The 19,660-nt window shown below is 55.8% G+C and overlaps 1 protein-coding gene across 1 annotated transcript in view; it reads right to left on the bottom strand.

The window, feature by feature from the left end:
* Positions 1 to 3,745: 3,745 nt before the first annotated feature.
* The window catches only part of ONECUT3 (one cut homeobox 3), a 29,523-nt gene continuing 13,608 nt past the window's right edge, over positions 3,746 to 19,660 (bottom strand). Inside the window, exon 2 of the mRNA XM_021528239.1 lies at positions 3,746 to 4,038. Coding sequence (XP_021383914.1) covers positions 3,746 to 4,038 — 293 coding nt within the window. The remainder of the gene's footprint in view (positions 4,039 to 19,660) is intronic.

Here is a 19,660-nt window from a genome sequence, read left to right as displayed (position 1 = left end):
TCCAACTCAAAGGAGTCGCCTTGGCTGGAGCCTGACCCAGGCAGGTACAATTCAACCCAAGTTTCCCTAAGCTGGGCGTTCTGGAGATTGCTGGAGAGCTCTGGCAGGTCCTCCTCTGCCTTCTGCTGAAGCCAAGGGGCAGAATGGAGCAGACCTGGCTGCACAGGACTTCCCCAGTGAGCCAAAAACACCCATCTGAGGACTTAGAAACTTAGAAACTGAGGACTTAGAAACAGCTCCTGCTGGAAGGATTCACTGCTCCAACCCTTCCCTAAGGGAAGAGTTTGGAGAAACCTCAGGCTGAGGCTTCCCACTGCTCCTGCCTTCATCTTTCCAAACAGAAATGCCACAAACTGTGCTACCAAAATTGGGAACCGAAGCTCAGATCTGAGCTGAGTGAAGCAAGAACACCCTGTGAGGAAATTCAACTTTGTCACTTCATGAGGAAACTCAGCTTTGTCACCTCATGAAAAAACTCAGCTTTGTCACTTTGTGGGCTTCTGCAGGGTCCAGCACTGAGGCTGGAGAAGGACATGGAGCAAAGCCTTTCCCTGGCAGCAGCGTCCCTGGGCACCAGGTCTGTGCTCCTGGGGCAAGAGGGGCTGCACGGAGGGACCCTGGGGACCAGGTTGGGGGGCACAGGGACATCTGAGAGGGGGGGACATGCTGGGGAACCAGCACCTTTCCTTCAGCCAAGGGGATGTTTTGTCTTCAGCTGGGACAAGGGTTGGGTTTTCTTTCCTTCATCCCAACACCCAGAGACTTTGAGAGCCCTGGGAATCTGTCCCTGCCGAGAGCCGAGGTCACACTGAATCTTTAGGATCAAAGCAGAGGAGCAAAGAAATGGCCACACACCTTTGGTACAAGAAAAAGGCACTCATCTACCACGCTGCCATCCCGGGGTCGCTCGCTCGCCTCCTCCCTCACTCTCGGGGACTGGACAGGGCTGGGGCTGGGGCTGGGGGTGGCCAGGGGCTCTCTCGGCCAGCCCGGCCACGGGGAGCAGGGAAAGTGGCGTTTCCAGCACAGACCAGACAAGGCAACAAAATCTTTGGTATCAGACGTGATTTTCAAATCACAAAAATTGAAAACTCAAGTGAGGTAGCCTTTAGTCTCGGGTTCTCACTAGAAATGTCTTTGCATCCTTGAGGGCCTGTGGCATTTACTCTTTTTTTTTTCTTTTCTTTTTTTTTTCTTTTTCTTTCTTTTCCTTTTTTTCCCTTTTTATTTTTTTTTTTTTCCTTTTTTCCTGTTGTGTTTTTCACTTCCCAAACCAAGGCCCCCTTCCTGGCTTTGCAGCCCTTGAATACTACTCGATGGGGTTCGGGAATCCACCACCATCATCACCACGTCACGACAAGACGAAGAAACAACATTAGGGGAAAAAAATCAGTGGCGGGGAACGGGGTCCTGGGGGGGATGAGATTCCCATTAGGTTTTGGGTTCTGGTTGGCAAAACACGCTGCGGCACCTGCCCCTCCCCGCTCTGCCCGCTCTCCTCCCCTCTGTCCCGCCCTCTGTCCAGCAATGTTGGTCAGTTTGGTGTGACCGTGTCCATCTGACACCCCCAGCCCCTCCACCGCCCACCTACCCCAGGAGCTCTTTGGTTCAAGACGTCCTCTGACCCTGCCCGCTCAGGGCTTCGTGTGCAGGGCTTCTTTCTTTCTTTCTCTCTTCATTCTTTTGTCCTTTCTTTTCTCTTTTTTTTTTTTTTTTCTTGTGGGGGGTGCTTCTTTTTTTGGTTTTGGTTTGTTTGTTTTTTTTTTTTTTGGTGAACACATACCCTTTTCTTTTTTCTTTGTTTTCCTTCTTTTCAACAAGGTGCCTTCCTGTGACACAACTGATCACTCTCAAAGTAAAGTGAATCGAAGAAACCATAGAACACAGATGGTACTTTTTACCCGCATAAATTCAAGAGTGTCCCTTTTTTTTTTTTTTTTGGTTGATGGTTGGTTTTGGAGGATTTTTTTTTTTCCCCAACTGGTGGGGGGAAGAAGGGGACCTTGCCTCCCTCTTCATCCCCAAGCCTCTCCCAGCCCTTCCCTGTCCCCAGCGGCACCTCCTGCTCCTCCCGAGGAGCCCTTGGGGGCTGGGAGAGGGCTGATTGTAAAGGTTTGGCCTCGTGATTGCTTTTTTATATGGCACAAGTCACCATCGAGAGCTCGGAGGAAACGATCCCTTTGAAGCTAAGTACCATTGCTCCAGAAATTCGCGTTTAAGGCAGGTTGTTAATTGGCACAAAAAAAAAAAAAAAAAAATCTGGTGTCTTTTTGGTAAGTTGCCGGTCTTTGTTGAGCTTGTTTGGTTGTGGTTTCTGTTGTTATTCCCTTTTATTTTTTGGAGGAGGGTTGGTTTTTTTCCCTTTCAATCTCGTTGGGGAGCTTTCCCCCTTCTCACACCCAGGGCTGGATCTCACCACCAGATCGCTCGGATTTTTCTTTTCCCACCGTGCACCGACGTCGGCTCCCAGGAGGGAAATTTTATTTGGTTGTCGTCGTCGTTGTTGCGTTTTTGGTTTTGTAATTTCTTTGGTAACAGAGATGAAGAGGAGGGATGGGAGGGGACAAGAGTGTGTCGAAGGGTGGATGGGGTGAGAGGCAAAGCCAACACATGTACTTTGTCTGTGTCCATTCCTCAGCCGAAAAGTGAGCCAGAAATCCAGAGGTGAAAGGTGGAGCCAGTCACCAGGAAAGAACAGATCCTTCGCTCCGAGTCTCTCCTCCCGTCTCCTCTCCAACAATTGTTATTTTTAAGTACCCGATTTCTGTAGCTAAAATGTGCTTCTTGGACCTGCTGGGGCGCCGGGCGGCGCAGAGCAGTGGGGTCCCCTCGGGGTGGGGGTGCTCGGGTCCGTGGAGGCAGGAGGTGACTCCTTCACCACAGAGCTTCTCTGGGAGGGATCTGGGAGCAGGGTGCTCTCGTGGGTGGGGGGCTGCGAGGGGCCTGGGCTGTGGGTGCTGCTGGGGGTGTCCGGGGGGATCAGAGGAGGATGCCCATAGAGGAAATGGGGGGTTCAGGGATGTCCTCAGCCAGGTTTCCAAAACCCTCAAGGGACAGAAGTGCCACGTGGCGATGGCACAGAGGGTCTGGCTGCCCTGGGGAGCCCACTGCACCTGAGCAGGGAAAGCCTCCAGCAAGGAGACCTGGCAGGAGCCCGGGAGCCCTCCAGGCACGCCCGGAGCTCTTCCCCTGCTCGGTCCCCTTTGAACCACGGCAGGTCTGGCCCTGGTGCAGTGGGGCTGTGCCAGAGCCCGGCCTGGGACACTGCTCCTTGTGTCACCCCCACCTCTACCCCTCCCCTGTGGGAGCCACAAGGATGGCTGGGACAGAGACCAAGGCTGGTCGAGAGGTCAGCACAGGCCCCTCTCCCCCAAAACCTTCATGGGCAGGGGGAGACGGGGCTCTGTGCCCCCCAAGGACCAGGGATGCTTCCTTCTGAAGGGATGCCTCCATCCCACACCACCCACGGGTTTCCTCTGAGCCCTCCCGGGGATGGAGTGACCTGGCCACAAACCCTGTCCCTGCGCCACGAGCTGGCAGGAACTGGCAGCAGGAACTGGCAGCAGGAGGTGGCAGCAGGAGGTGGCCCTAGGCCCACGTCCATGGGTGCCACCCAGCTGAGGGTTTGGGAGGTGAACAAACCCACCCCGAAAGCACCCACCCCGCTCAGGCCGTGCGTGCGAGTCTGGGGTTGGCTTTGTCACGAGGGGGACATCCAGGAAGGGGCAGGGAGGGCTGGGGGACATCATGCTTTGGAGAAAGTGCTTGTAGACGACGAGGGGACCCCGGGGTTGGCGCCCGGCTCCTCCTGCCAGCGGTTCATGCACCGCCGGCGGGCGTTCATGAAGAAGTTGCTGACGGTGTTGAGCTCCAGGCCCAGCTGCTGGGAGATGGTCATCTGCATCTCCTTGGACGGGCGCTTGTTCTCCTTGAAGATGGCGATCAGGGTGCGGCGCTGCAGGTCCGTGAAGACCAGGCGCTGCTTCTTGGGCTGCAGGCTCCGGTCCTTCTGCTGCTCCTGCTCCTTGCGTTTGCAAGCTGGAGATGTTCAAAACAGAGAACAGGGATGTTAGTTTGGGGTTCCCCACCCTGGCCCGCTTGCAGCTTGCCCAGCTTGCCTCCCGAAATCCAGGCCCTTCCCACCAGGAAACTCGCTGGCTCGTGTCCCACCACTCCCCGTGCCTCCTGAGAAGGGACAATGGCCTCTTGTGACAGCCCAGGAAAAGTCTCAGCATCTCCGGCTGACCCTGGGACTGAGGAAAGCCCTGGACTGCTCTGTTCCCAGAGACTGTCTACTGGATTCATCCCTAAATTCTGGGGGTTATCCTTCGGCCTCACTCGCCTCCTCATCACACCTGTGGATGGCCCTGGAGGACTCAGGGAACCGGTGGCTCCTGGCCACCACATCCAGCTGCCAGCCTGGAAATGCAGGGCAGAACCAGGGACATTATGGAGAGGTCGCTCTGCAGCCTTAATCCCACAGGATCAGCTTGGCAGGACCAGTCATGGACCCACCTGCTCTGGGAAGGGTTTTCCTGCCTGAGTCACTGGAGGCTCCAGGAAATTCTGTCTCCCCTGTGTGCCTTTGCTACCAGATCCTCTGGCACATTTGTCAGCACTGAATTAAAAGCCTTCCCCACAGGTTTGGTTGGAGGCAAAGGTCAGCACAGAGGGGCTGTCATGAGGGAAAGCCAGGAAAGCCCCCCTGACCCCAGCACGCTGCATGAGGGCAGAGAGGGAAGTGAGTGAAATAAATAAATATATGAATTTTAATTGTGGGGATATCAAGCACACTGTTGGTGGAAGAGATGGGACAAGGGGACCTTTGCTATGATATTTTCCTAGAAAAGCGTAAAATGGTGGAGGTGGCTGATCCAGTCCCTGCTCAAAGCAGGGCTGACCCTGAAGTTGTCAAGGTTTGATCTGAGTGATCAGGGACTCGAACAGACACGGAACTGCAGGAACCTGAGATGCCACGGACAAGGCAGAGCATGGACCTGACCCTACAGGGCTGGGGACAAAGCATTTCCTCCTGGGAAGCTCAGCAAAGAGAGAGCAAACTGTGGGCTGAAGACTTCCCAGAGGAAGTCTCACTTTTGCCTGGGGCAGCAGCAGTGTTCACTTTGGGCTTTCTGGGTTCAGATCTTCTGAAGGATTTTGCAGGGTCCCTGGAGACATTTGCTGTCTGGGTGGCAGATTTCAGCTTGCTTCTCTCAGGCACTTGAAGGCACTTGAACCTCTTTGGCCTGGAGGGCTCAAAGCGAGTTCCAAGCTCCAAGCACAGAGCCCAGAGGCTCCAGAGGCCGAAATGCTGCAGGGGCACGGGACAGGTTAGGGTCAGGGTTAGGGTTAGGGTTAGGGTTAGGGTTAGGGTTAGGGTTAGGGTTAGGGTTAGGGTCAGGGTTAGGGTTAGGGTTAGGGTTAGGGTTAGGGTCAGGGTTAGGGTTAGGGTTAGGGTTAGGGTTAGGGTTAGGGTTAGGGTTAGGGTCAGGGTTAGGGTTATAGTTATGGTTAGGGTTAGGGTTAGGGTTAGGGTTAGGGTTAGGGTCAGTGTTAGGGTTAGGGTTAGGGTTAGGGTTAGGGTTAGGGTCAGGGTTAGGGTTATAGTTATGGTTAGGGTTAGGGTTAGGGTTAGGGTCAGGGTCAGGGTTAGGGTTAGGGTTAGGGTCAGGGTTAGGGCTAGGGCTAGGGCTAGGGTTAGGGTATTCCCCTTGGGCTAAATTCCTCCCTGCTCTCCAAACACGTCCAGAGCCACAGGGAAGGCAGTGCTTAGTTCAGGAGTTTTGGGTGGGTGTTTGGAGTCATTTCTTCCTGACTGGAAAATAAGCAATCTCCTCCTCCTGCGGTTTTTCAGCTGCCTGCACTATCAGCCCTCTTCACTTCAATTTGAACTGAGTGGGAAGGATGACTTCCACCCATTCCACCCAGAGCTGTGGGATTCTGGAGCTCACTGAAGGATACCAACTCTGCAACAGACTGTGCTCTGTGTCCCAGCTGCTGGGCTCAGTCCCCACGCCGTGCTGGGAGCCACCAGCTCTGCTCCCAGTGGGCAGGGGATGGGAGGCACCGAGCTGGACACCACCAACCACTCTCAGTCCAAACCAGCCAGCCCTGGTAAAGCCACTGGAGAACTTCCCCTCCCCTTCTCCCCCCTAGTCAGGGTTGGCTGCTCACCACCATCCTTAGGGACAAAGGGACACTGAGTGACGCCAGGGGACCCCCTTACTCAAACAGCCAGCAGAGAATGTGGAAACCTACCCTATGACCATCAGATGCTTGCAAAAAGAACAAAAAAAAAAAGCCTTTATAGAAAATTTGACTTTTTTCCCCCCAGACATGAATTTAAAGAAAAGAACCCACCCTAAACATCCCCCCAAACCCAAAAACAAACAGAAAAACTCCCCCACACTTGTGCCCCAAGCCCACCCTCCCCAAGCCCTCCCAGCACCCTGGCATGCTCATCTCCTCCTGTGTCCAGGGTGGGCTCCTCACACTCCACCACGGGGCTTTTGCCCTGCAGGATCTGCCGTGGAATGTCTCCCATATGGATGGGAGATGTGACCCAGCGGTCACCCTGGCAATCCTTGCTCTCCTTTCTGCTGGCACCCACTCCCACCGCTGTGCTGGACATCCAGCCCAAGGCCCAGCCTTTCAGCCTGTTCCTTTTTTAGCAGTGATTATTACACCCCAGTCTCCCATTAATAACCCTGAGCTCCGAGGCAAACACAACCCATCAGGGTAAAACTGGGCTCCTGCAGCAGAACCGGTGCCATTATCCAGGCACAGGTGACACCCTGCTCCTCACCCCTGCTCTTTTGGGTTATTTCTGGCCTGCGCTGCCGCTGGCGGCCGCATCCCACATTTCCTGTGCTGGTTTGTTTATTTATTAATTTCCCTTTCTGCTGACGCAGCCCCACGGCCCTCTCCCCCAGCTCGATCTAATTACAGCTCCGCACAGCAGCGATCGATGGCCACGCTGCTCTGATCTATTTACGGCAGCCATCAGCCCCTCGGCGGAGGATCTTTTTCCCATTCCCCATCCCCTGGGCGCTGCTTTGCCAGGCAGGCTGGCCGTGGCTGTCCCCACGTCCCCGCAGCAGCCAGGGCCGAGGGGCAGCCAGGGGCACGGCTCTGCCTCCCTCCCGTATCAGCCGTGGGTGAGGTGTTTTCTTTGTGCTCCAAAATCCCTTTTCCCCCCAAGTTCCAAGAACCAAACAGCCCAACCTTGGGTTAATGTTGTTCCTCCATCATGTCCTTCCCAACTCTCTGGAGTTGGCTGTGGGGATGGGGACATTTGATGGGGACATTTCCCCCCCTGCCTGTGTGTGTGTCCCCAAAGGCCGGGGTTTGCTTATTGCTGCTTCTCCTGCTCCTCCTGGGGCACAGAGGGACCTGGCAGCACCAGGAGCAACCACCCCGGCCCCAAGGCTCCAGAGCTGCAGGAGCATTTGGACGGCGCTCTCAGGGCTGCTCAGGGTGGGGCTGTTGGTGTTACGGGTAGTAGATATAACTCGCGCCATTTCTAGTATGATATATGTGATATTGAATATTTGTTAGAGTATACACGTTTGTATTAGGATTCCCCCCCACCCTCGCAGGCAAAACTGGGTGTATATTGGAAACTGATTTACAAGTAAGAAGGTGTGGCTCGGCCAGGAGATGGGGATGAGCCATGTCTGGAGAGATATGGGGGACCCCAGGAGTTGATCGTCACGTGAACGACCCGAGATGGATCTCATGGAAATCCTCGGGCAGATCCATGTGAATGCAGCATTCCCATACATTTCATCAAGGGATTTAGCAACTCTGGACACTGAATTGTTCTCCCTCTTCACCAAAAAAGAAAATCTTATTAACTTATAAATTCTAAATGGAAGAAAAGACTGACTGCCGAAATCTTGGCCTCAGGAGGAATTTTCCCTTTAAAAACCACTTGCGCCAGGATGGAGGTGTGGGCACAGAGGAAAACCTCTGCTGAGGCTGACTTCTGGTGCTGACCCTGGGCTCGGCTCTGTTCTTTCCTTGTGTCTGGCTAGATAGAATCTGATTGCAAAATAAATGTTTTATTTTTTCATATTAATTTGGCTGGACAAATTTTCATGTATAACATTGGGGTGTCTGTGCTGCTCAAGGGCTGGGCTGATGATCCCTGTGGGTCCCTTCCAGCTCAGGATATTCCAGCCTCCCACGGCTCTGCTGGCCACCAATGGGTTGGGCTCACCCACAGGGGGGTTTGCTCCTCTATCAAACCCTCCCCTGCTCCTTTCACGCCCTCCAAACCCAACCAAGGAGCCCAGCAGTGACAAGGGGGGATGGCAGACGCAGTGGGACGGGGTTGGTGGCGGCACAGATCCCTCCACACGCCAGGCACAGAATCCAAACAATCCATCCCCAAGGCGGCTCTGAGCTGGCTGCAGAAAAAACGCAGCGAGCAAAGCCAAGGAGGAACCTCGAGCAGGGAAAACAGGAGGAGAGAGCTCCAAAAAGCAGAGGCATCCCACCCTCCTCCCCCCCAGAGCACTCTGCCCGGGTTTCTGCCTCCCAGGAGCCTCATGTCACAGGCAGCGCGTTTTCCTTGACTTAACCTTGACAGCTCTGAGCAAAACATCTCCCAAATCATTTCAGAGGGGACATAATGGAGACAATCAAATGGCTGCTGCTCAGGAACTGCGATTATGCCTCGCAGCGTGAACCCCGCCAAGCATTTAACTAATACCTGATGGCTTTGCAGGCTTCCACAGCCTGTCAGACCCTGCTTTCTCTATTATACCAGCAAACCTCTGCTTTTCGGCCCCAGCGTGCTCTTCCCTCTCCATTCACTTGCAATACAACCTGTAATTTTCTGCCCACTTTGCTTAAGTGCTGGTGATTTGTTGAAATCACAAAAGACAGCCAGGGGCTTTCAGAGCCAGCACGGCGGCTGTAAGCAAGGTTGAGGGGGGGAAATTCTGCACAAAACCCACCAGTTTCTCACTTTTTCTCCTTGTCAAATCATCTCCCAGGGGTGGAAGAGGACTGAGGAGCATTTATGGGCTCAGAGGGAGGTAGAGGAAGGGATGGAGAAGGGGAACCTGGATGTGGTTGGCCAGGTGGGAACAGGTTTCCCTAGTGCAAAGATGGGATGGGCTGATGTGGGAAATGGATTGATAGAAAATTCTCAAAGCCTGACAGGAGGCACACACAGAGTGCACCTGTATGCAAACCTTGAGACAAGAAATGCTGACTTAGAAATGTCATGGAACAGGACAGACATTGTTGAGAGAGAAATGGAACTATAAAATTTCAAAAGGTGGCCTTGCAAAAAAACCCCAAAAAACTAGATACTATAGAGAAATAGAACTATGAAAGATGCATTGTAGTAGGACCCAGAAGGGGTAATTTTAGTTGATTGGCTTTAAGGTATCTACACCATAGTGTGGCAAAAAGCTGATATGTCAAAAAACACTTGGAGTATATTGTGATTAGGAGGCTGGCTTCTGATTGTGATGGTGTGAATTATAACATCTGTATTGTCTCACCCTTCTTATGACACTGAAAATGGAATAAAAGTTTTTAAAACACCTCTCAGTTGCCCTCAGTTGCATCTCTGGGTCAGAAAAGGAGCCTGGAATCCAACAGGCTGATTCCACTGCTGGGCACTGGGTGGGAATGGCCCTGAGCAAAGCTGGCTTCTCTCTGTGCCTTCACAACCCACCCAGCCTCAGTTCCTCCCTCTCCTTGAAGCGGCAGAGGGATCTGAAAGGAGGTTGGACTCAGGTGGGGCCCAGTCTCTTCTCCCAAGTGACCAATGGCAGAAGGAAATGACCTCCAGTTGCACCAGGGGACGTTTAGATTGGATATCAGGGAAAATTTCTTCATGGGAAAGGCTGCCCAGCCCTGGCACAGGGTGCCCAGGGGAATGGTGGAGTCACCATCCCTGGAAGTGTTCCAGAAAAGTGTGGATGTGGCACCTGGGGCCGTGTTTTAGCAGGGAACATGGCAGTGCTGCTGGGTTGGGGGTTGGACTTGATCGAAGAGGTCTTTTCCAGCCTTGACAATTCCATGGCTCTGTGATGTCACTCCCTTTCCCAGACAAGGGGGCTGGCTGCTCTGGAAGGTTTTGGGAGCTTCAGCTCGGAGCAAACGGGGTGAACCCAGATTCATTCTGAATGAACCCCGTGGTGTCTGCTCCCCCTGAGCTGGAGCAGAGCTCAGGGAGCTTTATCTCAAACCAGAAATCCTTTGGTTCACAGTGGGGCTGCCCGGGTGCTGGGGCAACTCTGAGAGCTTGGTTTGATTTCTCCTTGCACCGCAGGAAAAAGGAGATTTGTCACAAATAGAGGTCTCCAGCAGAAATTCAGCTCTTCTCCAGCTGGGAGAACACAATGCTGACAGGACAGGCAGCAGTACAGAACAAAGGAAAAGTGCTCAAAAAACAAACCTCAACTTTCTTTTTCCCTTTTTTTTTTCCTTGAAACCCCACTTGGTTCCAAACACAGACAGACAGATGGGCACAGGGGATGTGGTGGTGGGATAGATGAGTAATGTGGACTCTCACCATTAAAAGGCAAATATCCTGTATATGTGTTAAGGGAAGTTTTATAGATTTATAGTTGTGTTTTACCCCCCTTGTGTTGTTATCAGGGGTGCCCTGGGTTTGGGACATTTGGGAGGGTCAGTTGTTAACTATGGCAGCACCTGACCTCCAATGGAGATTTAAGGCAGTGATCTCCACCACGGGACAGAGAAGGAGGAGCTGATGGACAGAATTTGGGAGGGACCAAAGGGTTAAAAGGCAAAACCTCCATTGTGTGGGTGAGCCCATGGTAGGAAAATCCTCTGCTCCTGGTGCTGTAATGTTTTCTCTATTCAGTCTGCTGCTGTATTTTTGATAAGGTTTTAATAAACCTGTTAAATTTTTGGAAGTGAGTATCATTTCTCACAGTGCCAACCATGGAACGACCTGCAGAGCCTGCCCTGCAGTGCCCACTCCTGGGATCCCCCAGCCTTCAGCTGCACACGATTAAAAAATCACCCCCTAGGCCTCCAAAACTTGTGGGGAATTTTGGATGCCGTGGTCCCAGAGTGAAAAAAAAAGATACCAGAGGCCACTCAGAGTCTGAGAGATGCGGTCAGGAGCTGCAGAGCATCCAGCCCTGCTGGGCAGGACTGGCACGGCTCAGCCAGAGCTGCCAGCCCCACTCGTGTCCCCGTGGCACGTGTCCCCTGCTGGGCCAGGGATGCCACGTGTCCCCTGGTGTGGCCAGGCTTCCCCGCCGGTGTCCCTGGGAGGATGAGGAGAGCCCCTGGTCATTGGTATGCAGCCAGCGCTGCAGGGGAGCCGCTTCCCCAGCCCAGCAAATTCAATCTTCCTCTGAGCGCTGAGAATGAGGAGATGAGATGAGATGAGATGAGACAAAGCACTGCCAATTGTGCTTCCCTTCCCTCCTGCACTTCCCTGCTCTTCCTTCCCCTCCTGCACTTCCCTGCATTTCCCTCCCCTCCTGCACTTCCCTGCATTTCCCTCCCCTCCTGCACTTCCCTGCTCTTCCCTTCCCTCCTGCACTTCCCTGAATTTCCCTTCCCTCCTGCACTTCCCTGAATTTCCCTTCCCTCCTGCACTTCCCTGCTCTTCCCTTCCCTCCTGCACTTCCCTGAATTTCCCTTCCCTCCTGCACTTCCCTGCTCTTCCTTCCCCTCCTGCACTTCCCTGAATTTTCCTCCCCTCCTGCCCTTCCCTGCTCTTCCTTTCTCTCCTCACACCGAGGTTTTGGTGGCTCAGCTCAGGGAGCAGCTCTGATCCAGCTGAGCTGGATCTGGCATTCTTTTTGCACTATATATTTTTCTATGTGTACTTTTCTTAGAGGTTAGAAATTTGTTATCGACCTTAGCAGGTGATCTTTTGGTTTTAAAATGATGATAGGTGGTGAATTCTTGGTTGGAGACTTCGCAAGTGAAATTTGCCTATGAAGTTAGGAAATTAATGTTCTGTGCATGTGCTAATGGACCTAGGATGTTAAGATGATTATATTCTTTGACTCTTCCACTTCGATCTAGAAATAATGCAATGAATCTGGCTCTGGCAGCCGCTCACACCGACCACCCCACACATCCCCCACAGCCCCAGGAGCTGGCAGGAGGGAAGGGGCTGCAAAGGGAATCCCCTGCTCCGGTGACAAGGGTCCTTCCCGAGATGGGGGTCCCGATTTGGGGTCATCAGAGCTGCCCCACCACGCAGAAGAGCCCCCAGGAACAGCTCATTTCCTCTCCTGCACTTCTCGAGCTTGACCTGCTCTTCCATTGTTGGAACTCAAAATGTCCCTCAGACTTTTTTAGAGGTTCCAGGCCCTGGTCAGAAGCATTTAAGCCCTGGCAGGCAGCTGGAAACAGCTGTGATTTTGAGTTTGAGCCATGGAATGAGTTACCAGCTTTGGAGGTGGAACAAGCAGTCACAAAGGGTTAGATAATATAGTAAAAGTAGTTACAAAACAGAGGGGAAATTTTTTTAGTATTGTACAGGGGGGTTTTAACACTTGTACAGGGGGGTTTTTACTTTGTACATGGCCGTCAGAAGTTCTAAGATGGAGGAAAGTGGGCTGATCCTGTTCTTCCTCCTTCTTTTTCCTTACCTCCATGTTCTTGGTGATGTTGGCACTCACAGATTGGTTTAGAGTAGGAAAGCACTTTGTAATATAGGTAATAAGTATTGGGAGAAAACTATAAACATGTAATACGTAATATATCATATAAAAGATAGCAGCAGCCCCGGGGCGGGGTGAGAGAAGAAGAAGACACAGACAGGGAGGATGTCAGGGTGTGTGTGCCTCTGCCTGGGCTGTGAGCAAACAGCCGCAGCCCCAGAAAAAAATCCTTTAGATAACTCGCAATAAACTGCCTTGAGACCGAACAGCAAGAGCCTGCACAGTTTTTCTTTGGAAGCACGGGTTGGAGGAGAAATTTCACCACCATATGGGAGCCCAGAGCAAGGCTGGGGTTCCCACATTCCATGGGTGGCATTTTCAGCTTTGCCAGCACTGAAGCAGAGGAGTTTTCGTGGTTTGAGGGCAGCTGAAGCGATACAGAGGAGCTGTGGCTGCTGCAGCTCTGCGTGGCTCCATCCCTCCACATCCACCCTGGCTTTATCCTTGTCCTCTCCTGGTGAGCTGTTCTGGCCCTGGTGGCAGCCACAAACCCCCCTCAGGGACACCAAAACAGTTTCACATGACTTAAAAAGGCGAGTTTGCTGTTAAAAGCATTTCCTCTCTGCACAGGTTTCATTTCCCAATTGCTTTTCCAGACACCTTTGTGAAGGCAGACCTGGTGCCCCTCTCTGCTCTCCCTGCACCCAGGGGAACCGGGATCATCTCTGCTGGGAAATCGCAAATCGCTTCGCCCATTTGTCCTGTTTCCTCCCCTTCCAGGCCTTCTTTTGGACCAGGATCAGCTGCTTTTGTTGTTCCGGTGGGGAGCCGGCCATGGGGGGCTGCAGGAATGGGGCTGGAGCGGCCGCTGCGCTGGGGCAGCGCCGGGCAGGAGCCCCGGAGCGCCGGCGGCCGCTCGGATCTCCTCGCTCCTCTCCGAGTCAGCAGCACTTAGCGTGACGAGAGCAAATTGGTGCTAATGAAGTGCCGGAGTCAGCGGCAGCGCCCGGAGGGATGCAGCGGCGGAGGGATGAGGCTGGAAAAGCTCCATCCCCTGCAATGAGCTTTCCTTGGAGCCGGCGGGACTCGCTTGTGCTCAGCGTCGGTGCAAGAGCCCCAGCTACGGATTCTGGGGGGGAAAAGGGGAGTTTGGGGGTTGGTTCGGGTCACGGCTGCAGCGGGGGCTGCTGTTGGGTCAGACATCAGGGAAAGTTCTTCCCCCGAGGGTGCTGGCACTGCCCAGGCTCCCAGGGAAAGGTCCCGGCCCCGAGGCTGCCAGGACAGCACTCCCAGGGATGCTCAGGGTGGGATTGATTGTTGGGGTGTCTGTGCAGAACTGGGACTGATGATCCCTTCCAGCTCAGGATTTTCCAGGATTCCTCCAGCCTGGGAGAAGGAGGCAATGCTGGACAAGGAGCCAGTGATGGGAGCCCGAGTGCATCCCTGTGACACTGAATTTTTAACCCGTGGGTTTTCATTCAGACTGATGGTGTTGTTATGCTGCAGGATGTGTTCTGCCAGCTGAAGGATCCACTTCCAAGTTTACTTCTGAAGGACCACTCCTGCAGTTTGAGTTGTTCCAGATAATATTTATAGAATAAGCCAATAAATTGTAAATTAATAAATTAAAGTGTTAATTAAGCACAGGGGATTCACAGATCTTCATATCAGCATTTGGTCTACGCACTCTGAATTTCAGATAAATGCAAACTGTGTGAAAGAGAAACATTCATGGCTGAGGGTCCTGGGCATTCCACTCTGTCCTCACCCCTTGACCCAGGAGAGGAGCAGCAGAGGGGAATCCTTTGGGATTCCCACCAGCCTGCTCCTCCAGCTGCTCCTGGAACCCTCAGCAGGCACAACGAGCCAGTTCAGTGGCAATGGCACATCCTCATCAGCGTGTGCTGGCCCCGAGCTGCTGCCAGCAGAGCCGGTGTCCAGAGTGGGCCTGGAGCCATCATCAGCCAGAAAACGTGTGCTGGATGTGGGAATCCAGAGCTTCCCTCTGGCTGCCCTGGGACCCTGGCAGGGGTCAGGAACCCCCTGGACAGAGCCCACAGAGACACTGGCTGTGATCTCTGGCCATGGAAAAGAGTTTTCAACCTTACAGGATGAATTACAAGCTCTGAGTGTTTGATATAAGTAATAATTAAGTATGGCACAGGTGCAAAAGTAAAATTTTAGGATTCCAGATTAGGGGTTCAAAGGGGACAAGATGGAGGAAATTGGGTGTGCCTTGTCCTTTTTCTCCTTCTTCATGCCCTCCATGTCTCACTGTGGTGTTGGCATTTTTCTGTTGGTTCAGGCTGGGGACACACTGTCCAACATAGGTGACAGATATTGGCACGTTCTTGTAAATGCAGCCCAGGGAGTTTCTGGTATTTAATGTTTGTCACATCCCACTGAGGGCAGAGCCCCACACGCTGCCCTGCAGGACAGAGCTGGGCAGGGCAGCAGAACATGTTAAACAGAATAAACAACCTGGAAACCAGCACAGACCAATTATGGCTTCTGCTTTGGCAGCGGGACTGACAGACAGAGACTTTCTACAGTCTCTGGATCATCAATACCACGGATTCCAACAGCTGGACTCAGAGAAAAAGCAGTGGAGGGAAAAACCCCAAGAGTTTCCTGCATGTCCTGATGAAATCTAGTCCCGGTGCATTTATGGGGTGTGAGGTGGGTAAGTCCCTTGCTGCTGGGCTTTTCCCCGGGTGCAGGGACAGCCAGGACAGTCTGTAACCCTCAGGGTTCGTGTCTGCAGGGGGGCAGGACGATGTGCACGGGGCCATCGCTGCTCTGGGTACCCCTGAGCGCCAGCAGCGCATGGCAGGAGGGAGACCCAGCCCGGAGCCCCTCAAGGGGTGAGGCCCCACTCCAGGGGACCCCCGGGCATTCCCAGCCCTCTGCCAGCCCACGGCACAGCCCGGCTCCAGTGTGACCCCAAATCCCAGGTGTTCCCACCTGGCACAGAGCCAGCACAGGCAGCCCCAGCCCTGAGCCCGGAGTGGGAGATGAACACAAGGAAATCAGCCCTGGGGAGGGTTGGGGTGCTGGTGGGTGAGAGGCTCAGCCTGCCCCGGCCATGGGCACTGACCCCAGAGCCCCCCTGGGCTGGGCTGAGCCCAGCGTGGGCAGCAGGGGAGGGGGGATTCTGCCCCTCTGCCCCGCTCAGGTGAGACCCCACCTGCAGAGCTGCCCCAGCCTGGGGAACAGCAGCAGGAGGACGTGGAGCTGCTGGAGCCAGGCCAGAGGAGCCACGGAGATGCTGCAAGGGCTGGAGCCCCTCTGCCATGGAGCCAGGCTGGGAGAGCTGGGGGGGCTCCCCTGGAGAGGAGAAGCTCCAGGGAGAGCTCAGAGCCCCTGGCAGGGCCTGAAGGGGCTCCAGGAGAGCTGGAGAGGGACTGGGGACAAGGCCTGGAGGGACAGGACCCAGGGAATGGCTCCCAGTGCCAGAGGACACGGCTGGATGGGAGATTGGGCAGGAATTGTTCCTGGCAGGGTGGGCAGGCCCTGGCACAGGGTGCCCACCCTGGATCCCTGGCAGTGCCCAAGGCCAGGCTGGACGGGGCTGGGAGCAGCCTGGGACAGTGAAGATGTCCCTGCCATGGCAGGGTGGCACTGGGTGGCTTTAGGGTCCCTCCCAGCCCAAAGCAGGCACAGAGCCCGCTGTGCTGCCGGCCCGGCCCCTCAGCCGTGTCCCGCTCTGCCCCACGGTGACCCCGGCCCGCCTGAGGGTGAGGAGGGGTCCGGCCCGGCCCCCCCCGCCCCGCCGGCGCGCTGGTCGCGCCCGCTCCCCCCGCCGCCGCCAATGGTTCGCTCCGCAGCGCTCGGGGCCGTCCCCGCCGCTCTGGCGCCCCCCCGCGGCTGGCCGCGCTCCCCCCGCGGCGGGAGCAGTGGTACGACCCGCCCCGCCCCCGCTGCCCCATGGAGCGGCCCCGGCTCCCCCCGTCCCTCGGCGCCATGGGCCCGTCCAGCCGCTCCGCACACACGGGATGGAGCGGTCCATCCGCGCCCCGGGGGGGGGACGGAATACCCCCGGGAACCCGGGAATGGAACTGCCCGGCCAGGCGCGGGGCAGGGGAGCTCCGTGTGCCCCCTTTGCTGCCCCATTAGTGCCCCAGTACTGCCCTATTAATGCCCCATCCCTGCCCATCACTGCCCATCACTGCCCATCCCTGCCCATCACTGCCCCATCTCTGCCCATCCCTGCCCATCACTGCCCATCCCTGCCCATCACTGCCCATCCCTGCCCATCCCTGCCCATTACTGCCCCATTACTGCCCCATTACTGCCCCATCACTGCCCATCCCTGCCCATCCCTGCCCATCCCTGCCCATCCCTGCCCATCACTGCCCCATCACTGCCCCATCCCTGCCCTATTAATGCCCCATCACTGCCCATCACTGCCCCATCCCTGCCCATCCCTGCCCATCACTGCCCCATCACTGCCCCATCACTGCCCATCACTGCCCATCACTGTCCATCCCTGCCCATCACTGCCCCATCACTGCCCATCACTGCCCATCCCTGCCCATCACTGCCCCATCACTGCCCATCACTGCCCATCACTGCCCATCACTGCCCATCCCTGCCCATCACTGCCCATCTCTGCCCCATCCCTGCCCATCACTGCCCATCACTGCCCATCCCTGCCCATCACTGCCCATCTCTGCCCCATCCCTGCCCATCACTGCCCCATCCCTGCCCATCACTGCCCATCCCTGCCCATCACTGCCCATCCCTGCCCATCACTGCCCATCACTGCCCCATCACTGCCCCATCACTGCCCATCACTGCCCCATCCCTGCCCCATCACTGCCCATCACTGCCCCATTACTGCCCCATTACTGCCCATCAGTGCCCCATTACTGCCCTATTAATGCCCCATCACTGCCCATCCCTGCCCATCCCTGCCCATCACTGCCCCATCACTGCCCCATCCCTGCCCCATCACTGCCCCATCACTGCCCATCACTGCCCCATCCCTGCCCCATCCCTGCCCCATCACTGCCCATCACTGCCCCATCCCTGCCCCATCACTGCCCATCACTGCCCCATTACTGCCCCATTAGTGCCCCAGTACTGCCCATCACTGCCCATCCCTGCCCATCCCTGCCCATCCCTGCCCATCACTGCCCCATCCCTGCCCATCACTGCCCCATCACTGCCCATCTCTGCCCATCACTGCCCCATCCCTGCCCCATCACTGCCCATCACTGCCCCATCACTGCCCATCACTGCCCTATTACTGCCTCATCACTGCCCATCACTGCCCATCACTGCCCATCAGTGCCCATCAGTGCCCCATTACTGCCCTATTAATGCCCCATTACTGCCCCATCACTGCCCCACTTCTGCTCCCCACATAGGAGCAGTAAAAGCACCCCAAAACCCCCACCCAGCCCCACAGCCGGCACCCCGCGCCCCTCCGGGACCCCGCTGTGCCCGGGGTGTCCCAGGCGGGCCAGGCAGCGGTGGCACGGCGGTGGCACGGCGGTGGCACGGCGGTGGCACGGCGGTGGCACGGCGGCGCTAAGCCAGTGACTCTTAATCCACCGGGCCGGCGTTATTAGTTCAGCTCCCCAGGCATTTCCCGCAGTAATTGCGCTGATCTGCCAGGGATTATGCGCTGCCACTGGAACGATGGATGATGTTTTAATTTGAGCTGGGCATCTCCGGGGAGGGCAGGACAGGACCGAGCCCCCCTGAGCGCTGAGCCCTTTCAAAGTCCCGCTGTGGGGCGAAGGGGCTGCTCGGGGCTGTTTTAGGGTGGGGGGCAGCCGGAACCCGCACCCTGGTGGTGCGTGAAGCGATGCCCTGGCTGGGAGCAGAGCCAGCACTGGGACCCCAGTGATCCCAGCTGGATGGGGATGGGGTTCAGCTCTCCCTGCGTGCCTGGGGAGGGCTCTTCCCAAATCCCAAATCGCTGCCGGGCTGGGGTGAACGATCACTGTCCCGGCTCTATCCTGCACAGAGGGAAACCCACGGGAAAAGGGCTCCTGCCTCCTCCCCTCCAAAGGCAGCAGAGAAACTCCCTCCTCAACGCTACCTTTAAAAATGACCCCCACCCCGCGCTGTTCCTTCTGGTAACGCAGCAATTAATCACGGCGAGGATGGGATAGATTTGTAATCAGCTCCCCGCTCCCACCGCCCCCATTTCGCAGCCCTGGGTGTTTTTCCTGCCCCCCCCCCCGCGCTCCCCCGCCCCATTCCGTGTGGGGATGGGGCCAGCGCAGCCCATTGATCTTGCCCGGTCGATTTTATTGAAACTCCCACGAGTGGCTTTAGCTGCGTGTTGGATATTGCTGGCACATCGCTTTGATGGCGACGTGACCGGCGGGAGCTCGCGGGCAGGTGTGCGGGGAGGGTGCGGGAAGGGGGATCCATCCCGCAGGAGCTGCCCCATTCCCTGATGCCATTCCCTGCCCCATTCCCTGATGTCATTCCCTGCCCCATTCCCTGTCCCTTTCCCTGTCCCATTCCCTGTCCCATTCCCTGTCCCATTCCTGATCCCATTCCCTGCCCCATTCCCTGTCCTTATTCTCTGTTTCTGTTCCCTGCCCCATTCACTTCCCCCATTCTCTGCAATATTGTCTGCCCCATTCCCTGTCCCTGTTCCCTGCAATATTCCCTGTCCCATTCCCTGTCCTTACTCCCTGCCCCATTCCCTGTCCCCATTCCCTGCCCCATTCCCTGCCTCTATTCCCTTCCCCATTCCCTGCCTCTGTTCCCTTCCCCCTTCCCTGCCCCTTTCCCCATTTCCCACCCCATTCCCTGCCTCTATTCCCAGCCCTATTTCCTGCCCCCATTCCCTGCCCCATTCCTTTCCCCATTCACTTCCCCGTTCCCTGCCCCATCCCCCATTCCCTGCCCCATTCCCCTTTCCCTGCCCCATTCCCCATTCCCTGCCCCATTCCCCTTTCCCTGCCCCATTCCCCATTCCCTGCCCCATTCCCCTTTCCCTGCCCCATTCCCTGTTCCCTGCCCTGTTCCCTGCCCCATTCCTCGTTCCCTACCCCATTCCCCTTTCCCTGCCC

This window comes from Lonchura striata, chromosome 28 (assembly GCF_046129695.1).
Source record: "Lonchura striata isolate bLonStr1 chromosome 28, bLonStr1.mat, whole genome shotgun sequence".
NCBI lineage: Eukaryota > Metazoa > Chordata > Aves > Passeriformes > Estrildidae > Lonchura > Lonchura striata.
This window is presented reverse-complemented; position numbering and strand designations above follow the sequence as displayed.